At 30.0% G+C, this 11853-nt stretch overlaps 1 protein-coding gene across 1 annotated transcript; it reads right to left on the minus strand.

Moving 5' to 3' along the window:
• Nucleotides 1–10358: 10358 nt before the first annotated feature.
• Nucleotides 10359–10982, minus strand: LOC106690557 (uncharacterized). The gene is made up of 3 exons (XM_067046512.1): nt 10770–10982; nt 10605–10685; nt 10359–10501 (listed from the first exon to the last, which is right to left on the minus strand). Exons 1-3 carry the CDS (start codon nt 10932–10934, stop codon nt 10409–10411), a joined length of 339 nt encoding a protein of 112 aa, XP_066902613.1. The 5' UTR covers nt 10935–10982; the 3' UTR covers nt 10359–10408.
• Nucleotides 10983–11853: the final 871 nt, after the last annotated feature.

Below are 11853 nucleotides of genomic sequence, written 5' to 3' on the forward strand. Positions count from 1 at the left end.
TGAAAACTGTATAAAGGAAAGGACCAAGGATACTACCCTGAGGTACACCAGCAGACTGACGGAATAGGGATGAATAAGCGCCGTTGTAATTTACTTGAAATAATCTGTCGGAGAGATAAGAATCGGATAATGAGGAAGTATGTAGGGGGTAGGAATTTACGGATCTTGTATAGCAGTCCATTTGGGTTTTAAAAACGTCTGCCACGTACTATACAGTATAGCAAATATACCTGCCAGCACATCTTCACTGTTTCCACCTTTAGTTTTAACCCCATAATATTATTTTTTGTTTTTATTATTTATTTATTTCATTTTTACAACGCCGGCCAAGTACAGAATAGCCAGTATAGCAGCTAGCAGAACTTCATGTCTATTTCTGTCCACTTATTTTCTTCTTATGAAAATTGTGCTTTTTCTGAACATTTGCATTAGGTACGTAATTAACCTTTATTACGAAATTAATGATGTGTTGTTTATCAATAAAATACAAATATGAGCCATTGTTAAAACGAAACAATACCTTGGAAAATGAAGTTTCCGCATGGTCAAGCGAAAGTAGTTTATGAAATTTGAGAAAATTTATGCAAGACACTAATCCCCAACTTCGAACTAAACCGAACGAGGATTATTCGAAATAAAGGAATACCAACGAAAATACGTTTAATGTCAATACTAATCTACATTCCTAAAGTTTTCTGCAAAATCGGATGGCCCTTTCCGTCAAGGAAAATACGTTTGCGCATGTAATCCAAATTAGTTGACGGTATCTAGTACAATTAATAATAGAATATTTTTATATTAATCTCCAGTTTTTCTCCAAATTTAGAGAAATTCAGATAAGCCGTTTTAAAATATAGTCTTACTGAGAAATATACCTTTACGGATGCCTAAAAGAAAGTGGTGGACAAAATTTGATATTTCTTTTATTATTTTTTTCCTTTACAATACTATAATAATACAACAATAATTGCAACATTGTGTATGATTTTTTTTAATGATAATTAAAGGGTTTTTAAGTATTTATCCATGTTTTGTTTTGAGTGTCGGTGAAATGATAAGATATTTCCGCAAGCCAATGTATTTATTTACAAAAATAAAATAAAGAGTTATGTCCAAAACAGAATTTGAATTTTTTTAATATTAACAAAATTTTGTAGAATGAAGCTATTTTAATGCAGATCGAAATAAAACACGCCTTACTCACTGTGCTACCCCGCTCAGATAGTCTTATATACTATAGAATTATTTTCTAAGATACAATTCCCAGCATCTAATTATTTAAAATTGATTATGCAATGCTTTTTATTCCTAAAGCTTTATTGGGCGTTTTTTTATGTGGAGACTAACTTGGAAGAAAGGTCTAGTTTATTATAATATCTATATCTATGTTATAACAATGGTAATTATAGTCAGACTTCTTAAACCAAGTTCTAAGTTGTTTTGAGATCGTTTAGTTTAATTATCTCTCTTTGGAATAATATAGGATACTTCGTTAGTGTTAAGTGGTGTTATGGTATGTGGTAGTGTCGGTGGTGTTAAGTATATACACAGTTTTAGGTATGTAGCTATAAATGCAGAATGTGCCATTGGTTAAAATGTTTTGTAATTTAAATGAGCACTATTAAAAGGCTAAACTAAAGCTTCTTATTAGTTGTGTCAGCCTCGAACTTTAACGACTTTTTCTTCCAAGGGTTATCAGCCACGCAGTACGCTATATAGGAACAGTCGCTGTAACTATACTTGCTAGTTCTCAGTCCCGACATTGTGACAAATAGTTGTAGTGTTTCCATGAGCTGAGAAGTTGGAAATTGCAGCAGGTATGTAATATTACTAACATAACAGTTTCAGTGCTCTCTCCAAGAACATCAAAGTGAAAGACTTAGGTAATCCCAATTACTTCTCAAAAAGTACTTATTAAGATTCATTTACAATTACAAATTTTTGCAAATAAATTATTTTTAGTTTAATTTCTTTTAGTAATTTAATTATTAATTTTTATACCTTCATTTTAATGAACAGATTCAATTAAAAACAAATATTACGTGACCAATATAAACTAGATGAATTAGTGATGTGGATGGAATGTTTTCCATGGTTTCTAAACTGAACGAACTAGGAGAAAAAAAGCAATGGCTATATATCGAAATAGTAATTCGATATATCGGCAAAATATCGATATTTTGATTTTTAATAATCCTTTGATTATTTTGATATATTGGGTCCCTATAATTTTTTGTCAAGTTAATATCAGTAGTGAAATCCATTTAATATCGATATAATCGATTTAAATATCTATTATAGTACTGTTACTAATACCTGAATTGAAATATAAATGAAAAGTTATATAAATCTATTAAGGATTAGATCTAAATTGGTGATATTTTCTAATAAATTAAATGTATAATTTCCTGATGTTTGTATATTTTTGCATGGCTTTTCAATCAATGATTAACTAATCTTTGTCTAGACAAAGATACAGCTACAATCAACTACTAATGATACAACACATTATGTTGATAAGCATTGTTAGTTTGTTTTTTTTTTACTCTATTTTTTACAACATTAAAATATTTATTTTTAAGTTTATCAATTATACATATTTTTACTAAATTAAAAAAAATACATTATGCAAAATGCATATCTTCGTCTGAAGGGAAACAATATTATTACTCTGTTATGAGATTATTTAATTTATTAATAAATTTTAGAACATTTTGTTTCTATTCAGTTTTTTATTTTATGTACTACTGAACTGTTATTATAAAACGTTTTTGTGTAGTTAGAAATTATATTTAAGTTCAAGTGTTTATAATTATAATAATGATGTAAACTAGTACGATTTGTTAATCTACACAATATATTCATGGGCTTACTAATAAGTCTGAATACAATTTTTGTATGTATTCTATTATTTTACAAATGAGTAAGTCTCATATATTGATAATATAACATCTAAAATCGATATTGCAGTATATAATTTCAAATACATAATATAAATATTTAAGAAATCTTCGGTTTGAAACCATTACACGACGGTTTCCTACAGCCACTTGTCACTATAACTAGCAAAACTAGTTTACATTCAACTAGTTGATTTTGGTTCTTCGATTGACGAACAAGACGTCGTCCTATATTTTTTTTATTTAATTTAATTTCCTATTTTATTTTTATTTTTTTTTGCAAAAAAAAAATTGAACGATTTCCAACATTCCAAAAACGAACACGTTTCAAATTTTAACATTGATCACTAATTTTCTTTTCGACATTAAATGTGGGATTTGTAGAACTAGGATCCGTGATAATTCTTTTCTGCTTAGTACTAGACAAATGATTGTATAGGTCACTGTCTGAGGCCTGCATGTGTGGCCGAGGAAATTAAGACGTCAACCATGGCTGCTTCGTATCCGGACTGGGGGGTTGACTTTTAATTCTCAGTTGTCCCACGAAATGAAAACTTGACCTATAGTTAGAATAGGCTGTAGATATAACCGTCTCGTACGTTAGAAATGACCAGGAATGGGTAAAACAAAAGTTCAAGATGAATCATATAGTTGGAGTTCTTATCAGTGATAAACTAAAATGGCAATAAATATAGATAATTTCAAAAATATAAAAGTAAAACGTTAAAAAAAAAGTAAATAAATAAAGTAATTATATGAGTACGAATAGCACTTCATTTTTATTAAAGCATCTGAAGAGTTTTCTATATAAGTTAATTTATCCACTTCTGAACATTATAGGTTTTCTTTTGACAAATTGAAATTCTACATCAAGCAAAGAGCTCTTACTTCAAAATTAAAGTTTTCCCTTGTTAGATAGGTGGTACAAATTAACCTTTTCTTATAAGAGTTTACTTATTTACATCATATACTCCTATAATAAATTTAAAATAATAATTTTCCACAAATGGATATATATGTTTTAGTAGGAGACTCTTCATTTGTAAATCTTCCCAAAGATTAAAATTTATTTAATTTTCCTCTTAATATTAGGAATACTAAATATGATAAAACTGATATGAGATATATTTTCTAGTGATGCAGTCAGTACTGAAAGTATTGTTGCTGATATCAGCAATTTTTGTTGTAACGGTCATGAGCTGTAAGGGCAGTCAAGGTGGATCGAAAGCCATTCAAAGTTCTGGAGATAAACCTTCACCAGTACTAATAGTCCATCGCAATCAAGAGTTGCCTTCGCCAAAGAAGGTATCATATATTATAATAAAGTATTACAAAAATAAAAAGAACCATAAAGTGTTTCTTATCAGCTTTTTAATACAAATTATTTTTCAGAACTTAAGGAAAAAGCGATATGCAGATGACGACGACGACGATAATAAAGCTGATGAGGTAATAACTTCTTTAAATTGATTTTTCACAGTAGAATAAGAAAAATTTATGTTCTATTTGTAATATTATGGAATTGGACCAAAAAATTCAATTTATATTAAAAGCTCTGGAAACGGTGAAAAGTACTTATTAAAATATTTTAGGGTTAATTAACGATTAAACGTATACAACACTAAGAATATTGGTTTTATCCTTATATCTGATAATATAATTAATAGTAACCATTAATAACATTAATAGTTTAATAATAAAAATTATATTTTTTCAGATACGTGATAGGGTTACAAAGAGATTCGGCTGAGGTGAACAGGCACCACCATACCAAAGAAGTTCTTGAAGAATGTTAAATCGTTATAACCAGGAAATGACTAATTAATGAACTAAATTTGTACTGACAACATTTCTGGTTGATAAGGTTATAATTTTTTTGGCCATCTCCATGTTTTTAATTAAAAGGAGATGGCCAGGTTCATTATTAATCACTATCAATCATTATCAAATAGATCTGTTTAATAATATCATTATTCATTACTATGACATTTAATAAATGTTTTGTATATATGTTCAATTTACCTACTGTCTTAATTTATGTTATATTAGTTTTTTTTATATGGATGTCTTTTTATGCCTTCACCTTTATATCTGTTTCATTTATATGTGACTATTGTATTCTTACATTACCATTTCCTACTTTGTATCTTTTTATTTTAGATTTGATGAAGATCTGCATAGTGGGTCGAAACGTTGGTAATAAATAAATGATAATCTCCTTCTAATTCTTATACAATCAATTAAATAAATCGATGGCTTACTTCACAGTGACACTGAGGTTTATTTTCACTAACTTTAAGAAACGGACCATTAAAAGTTCCCTGTTTTAGGAAAATTACAACTTTTCAATAATTATTATTTTTTTTTTTAAATTCAGAATTCATACCAAATTCTATTTAGTCAAACGATTATTGAGAGTTGTGATTTTTCTAAAAAGGGAGAACATTGATTGGTATTTTTCGTAACGTTAGTGGAAATGTACTTAGAACCACTGTGAAGTCGTCGATACATTTTTTAAATTAATTTTCGAAACAAAAAGTATTTACGGTCTTCTAGTTCTGTTTACTAAGATACTTCATTGTGAGGAAATACAAATGATTGCATGATTATCATCTGAATAAATATTTGAAGAAAAGGAGGAAACCATAAAATATGGAACGATAGTGTTTAAAGAATAATATATCAAAAAACATATTCCAGAAAATTTGAATTTTTATTTTTTCACAGTAGCTAACTATTAACGTTAAGTGTTAAATCTAAAGTTCAATATTTATGACAGAGTTTGATGCGTCGAGAGTCCATTTATACGTTGCAAGTTGGAATATTAACCATTTTTGCTATAATCAACAATTATTTATAAATTATTATAGATGAAATTTATAATGCAGTTTGATTCCTTAAAGACCTCCTATGAATTGGATTTGAACTTTTGGTCCTTCGACAGAATTATACTAGCTTGACAATTAGCGTTATATTACCAGGGTTTAAACAATTTTTAAACCCACTTTGAGTAGAATTGAAAATTTGCAGTTTATAAGAGGGTGAGTTTGTAGAAACCCTTCATGTTTGAAGTTTTAATTTTTTACCTGCCCCCCCCTCTCAACAGAGATAATACAGCTGGAAAATTAAAAGAAATAAAATAAAATGGAATTTAAAGTGGCTTGATTTTAAAGGATAAATCATTACTACAATACAATACTGACATTTTACATAAAGTAAGTTCATATATATGCTTATAGGCACTTAAAAACGTGACTTTCGTTTATTTTCATTGGATAGCTTAGGAAAAATATTAAACATAAACAGGAAATATTATCTGTTTTTTTTTAGGGCAAAATATTCTAAACATAATAAAGTTAATTAAAAAGGTATTCAGTGTTGAGTAATTTAGAAAACCTCCTGTCAAGTGCATACTTTAAAGATTTCTAATAAAAACTTTTGAATTATAGAAAATATTAAATATGTGCAATCACAACGTATGATTTTTTCTGAGGGGGTCGAGCAACTACTAATTTATCTCCTTGGCCGCTTGAAATGATGAGACCTTAGAATTAAATTGCTAGAAAAATATTATAACTGTACATTAACAAATTTTTATTATATAATTTTAAATTAGGATTCCTAGAAAATCGAATTCATAGAAGATAGAATTCATTCGGGTTATAAAAGGCTGAAAACGAGTACATCTTTCCCTTATTTCCTAAAAGCTACATTTTTCTACATCTTTACCAAAACAGTAGAAAGATATCTGCATAAAGAATAAATAGTCTATAAACTTTCACCAATAACACCACGTGCTGGAATATTTTAGAATATTTTGTAGTGAATGTCTTACTCACGAGTCCCAAAGTTGTGTATATTAAATGCATGACGAATTCCAAATTGTTTGATGGACATAAAGAGACGAGTGAAAGCCCTGTATAGTGGATAGTTACAGAGGAGGGATGACTGTTATTCACACCTGAAGAGCTGTTAATCACAGACTATCCGCTGATCTACCAAATATCCGGAACTAAAGGCGCGGATAACAGGGAAAGGGAAAACACCTATCGCTCATTATACCTCTATCTCGGACCCGCAACACTCGAGGGTTGTGCGTATTGGCCGCCGAAGTTTTTTCTTCTGCTTGGGAGGTCGGTTTTAGTGGGATCAAAGGTGCCTCCACACATTTGCCAAATTATGGCCAGTTCCCACATTCACATGCTTGTGGATAGGGTATTTAGATTGGTTGGCAACGGTTCATAGTAGAGAATAAAACCTAAGTAGTAAAAATGCTTTTTATTCGAATTAATGAACATTTTATACTGAAAAAATTATATCGGAAAAAAAAAAAAAAATAAATCAAGGCGGCAAAATTTAATTTTTATTAATAAAAATGCATTTTATCAATCAAATACATTATTATTTAACCTGTATTTTTTCATCAGTGATCATGTTATAAAATATACAAGTACTACTTACTAAGCAGAAAATAATTTATTTGATGCCTATCTTGAGGAACATCAACAATTGAAAAAAAAAATGTGGCAACAATTCAGACGAATTTTACCTTGAAAAAAAATTCGTTAACGCTATTTAATAATGTTGCGTAATAACTGTAATAACCCATATTCAAGTTGGGACTGTGGTCCCGAAACGTTGTACAATATCATGAATAAATAATAAATAATTCATTTAAAAATGGAAGTGATTAACCTCAAAAAATTTTAAAAGAGTTGACTCACCAGACTTCCTAGAGATATAATCCATATGGTAGTGGTAGATGTGTGTCGTCATTATGGTGTCGACTTCACAGTTATATGAACGGATTGTACAAATAATGTACTAAAATAAATTGATTTAGAAGAAACTGAAGACGACTATTACCTTTCTGCTAGTGCAAGACTAAATATTTAAATTAGGCAAGAGGCATACTCACATTGTATTAGGGTCTTGGTAACAGGCTATACTGAAACTGTTTATCTTCTTGAATCTGGAAATTTTCTATTCTTCCCATGTCTGTTATTAACATGAAACTCCTCTATATCAGTAGAGATAACTTAAAAAACAATTGGTTTGCATCATTACTCCGCAGTAATGATTTTGTTTTACAATCTTCATTTTTTTTTAATATGATAAAAGTGTGATTTTGTAGTGAAGTATAAAGCCCTGCTGCTTTCGTATTGAAAGAAATAGTTGATCGTATGAAGTAGATTGTAGGAAGACAGTCCAAGTGGCGGTCAATAAAGGTATCGAAATGGTAAAATGAAACTATTTATTGTTAACCAAAGTCTCGCACCACTTTGCAGTGCTTCGTCAGAGCTAAATTAAAAAACAAAATACAAACATTATAGAATTGACAGAAAATTAAAATAAAAACAATTGTAATGTTTATAAATTATATAAAAAATAATTAATATTAACAATATAAGGAAGTATACATGTAGGTGGACTGGAAACAAGTTACTAATAAATACAACGAGGTGTGATAAATACAGATCTAGACTAATAAATTGTAGGAGAATTCATTAAAGTTAGTTATAAATATGGTAGAGAAGTAGATATAAAAGGTAAAACAAATAGGTGAAGTAAATATGCCATAGATGAGGTATAGTGTAATGCGTATGTTAAAGGGAGATATTAAAAAAAAAAAAAAAATAACCGATAAACGTAGGGAGAAGTATCTCTCAGATTGAATAAGAGGGGACGACTAAGAAAAGAAAGTCTGGGACATTTTCCATTCATTCATCTTTGATTTATTTTTATAAAATTTGTCTTGTGAAAATGGGTTGTTATCCCAGTACTCAGTATCAATCTCCTCAATAGAAATTTATGATTCTTTTAGTGTTGTCTAAGCTTTTCCAGTACTACTGTTTTAGTTTATTTTTAAGTGTTGATATTATTCTAGATAACAAAAAGGCGTGTATAAAAAAATTATTTATAAAACATTAGCACAAAAATAATTCAAATTTTATAGAATTTTGGTGGTGGTCAGTAAGTGGGCCGAATAATCGGGCAATTTGAGTATCTTCTTTGTCTTGTCGACTCCAATGAAAGAGATTTCGAAAAATATAATTTATATTTATATTGATTATAAATTAAAATATAGATAAAACTAGAATCTTGTAATATGATTATTACGTTGGAAAAAGATCAATCAAAATCACTATCTCATCTAAGGCTACTACGAATTGTTCGTATTCCGAAGCGAGCTGATCGTTCACCGACCATCTGAAATGGCAATTGTGAAATAAATCTATTTGATATTTATATGATATCGATATTTCAAATCGATTTCGGTAGCTTATGTAGTAAATTACTAAATATTAAATACCTTATAAGCATCAGGAAGTCCATGGGTTTTCAGATTAAAAACAGTCGGAGTTGGGTATCCAGGAATGCTGGGTAAGGAGTAGGATCCGCTAGATGAAGGAGATCTGTAGCAGAAGACTGCGCAGACTACACACAGCAGCACTTATTCTCATATGTGGCAAAACGATGCTTTGGCATTGCCATGCTTAGGAGAATTCTTTAGTTGGGATTCCTCTATTAGTATACATTGGGTATTCTAAGACATACTAAGTCTGGATCTAACTGCGATGTTCTTAATACCGCCCCTCCTGGTTCTACCTTCCGGTTTTCTTAAATATAACATTATCGTTACCTAATCTTATGCTTTGCCATCATAATCCAGGACTCAGAAAAATATGTAAACAGTGATCCATAAAATAGCTTTCTTCCTATTGAGGCCTCTAAGGCCCAAAGCAACTGCCCTACTGCTTTTACGCGCTCCAGGAATTCCCTTGTAACATCATTCCTATTTTGGATTTTTTTAGCTAATCTGCATTGCTTTTGTCTTTTCGGGATTATTTTTCATATTAAAGTAATTAATTGTTGTTGGACAACAGCTATACTTCATTGGTCTTAAATGGTAAATATATACACCTTGTAAATATATACACGTGTAGAAAGAGTTATATTAAATATAGGGCCAGGATAGCCGTGTGGCCTATGAAGATAATAAATGTTAAGCAGCTTCGAGCGTGGTCAGTACTTGGATGGATGACCACCCGACATAAGATCCATCCGAATATGGATGATCACTCTAACGGAAAACCACGCTTCACCTACCCCTTCATCTATTAGAGCAGTAGAAGAAGGACTGATAAGCCTACCCCGTATACCCTCATCATAAATCGCGTTGTGGTCTTCCAGGATTATAATATAATATGAGCAAAGTTACTGATTATTGGTAAATTTTGTGACACAGGAGGAACATTGAAGATACATTATAAGAAATGGAGAAGATAAATTGCTTCACCTTTAATTTGTTTTTACGAAATTCGACTTATTAAATTAGTTAGATTATTATACCACTACTTTGTGTCAAACTCCTCAATCGTGATTTATAATTATTTAGGCCTTTCCAGCACTCCGATTTTAGTGTGTTTTTGAAGTGTTGATATGTAACAAAAAGACTTATAAGGTATAAAAAGTTTATTTAAAGAATGTTTACAAAAACACATAATTTAAGCTCTGTAGATTTTTGGTGGTCCTGGTGGTGGAGGTCTGTAGGTGGGCCGGATAATTTGATATCCTGCGTACCTTCTTTGCCTTGTCAGCTGAAATGTGATAAAGAGATTTCGAAAAATATTAATTATCGGAATTAATTGTTAATAGGTTAATATACTTGTGTTGGAAAAAGACCAATGAAATAATCATTACCTCATCTAAAGCTGGTTCTGCGACGAATTGTTCGTATTCCGATGCGAGTTGATCTTCCACTGACCGTTTGAAATGATGATTCTGAAATAAATTTATTTGATATTAATATGATATCAATACGTTATAATTATTCATTGTTAAAATGGTAGATTTAACATTAAATACCCTATATGCAGGAGGAAGTCCATGGTTTCTCGGATTAAATACAGTTGGAGCCGGATATTTCCCAATGCTGGGTAAGGGGTACGATCCACCAGATGAAGGAGATCTGTAGCAGAAGACTGCGCAGACTGCACACAGCAACACTGCCGATCCCAATGCCAGCTTCATTTCTGATTAGATGATTAACCTATTAAACAAAACATATGTATTTAAGGATAATGGCTGAAATCTGCTGTAGTGATTTATACCATTTTTTTTTTGTTTTGCATTTTATTACAGTCTTTAGTGAATACTAGAATTAATTAATAACAAATAATCTGTATTTGTAAATTAATGTTTGCTATCGAATCTTAGTATTCATACAGTAAACGAAAAAATATATACACCCTTAGTATCGAAAATGTTACCGACAATTTGTGTTTTGTAACTTTGCATTAAATGTATAAATTATTTTCAAATCCACTACTCTAACTTAATTAACTACACGCAGATGCATTTTTCTTGACACGCAGCCTCAGATACTGATTTTCTCCAAAATTTTATCTTTGAACAACAAATTAAATTCATTTAATTATATCCTATAGCTATACGATAGGATTTAGCACTTAGTAGACTTTTTAAATTTCAAACGAAGTCTCTGAACAAGTTATAATACAAATGAATAAGTAATTTGATTCATCGATCTCCTATTTCTGAAAAACATCTTCAGTTGTAGTAATAATAATAAAGTAAGATGGTGAAATCTTCTTGAGAAACGTTATATTTAGGACATAACTAGAATCCATTGTTGAAAACACCCTAACTTAACTGTTATCTATTTCTCCTCAATGATGGAACTGTGTTTTGATTTAAGAGGTTAATCTAGTCTCCCCCCACCAACATCCCGAACTTTTGGCGAGAAAAAATAATACCAGTTGATTATTTGTTAATCTCTTATGGTCACAAAAATAATCTTGATCCCATTTTTTTATTTCATGTTTATATAAATTAAGAAAATAGTTAGGGTACAATAGCGCTTCGAAAATAATTTAATAGTTAATAATTATTTATAACTTAATAGTTATTTATTAGTAATAAATATTAATAG

The sequence above is a fragment of the Halyomorpha halys genome, unplaced genomic scaffold (assembly GCF_000696795.3).
Source record: "Halyomorpha halys isolate HHAL.00 unplaced genomic scaffold, Hhal_1.1 Scaffold51.1, whole genome shotgun sequence".
Classification (NCBI taxonomy): domain Eukaryota; kingdom Metazoa; phylum Arthropoda; class Insecta; order Hemiptera; family Pentatomidae; genus Halyomorpha; species Halyomorpha halys.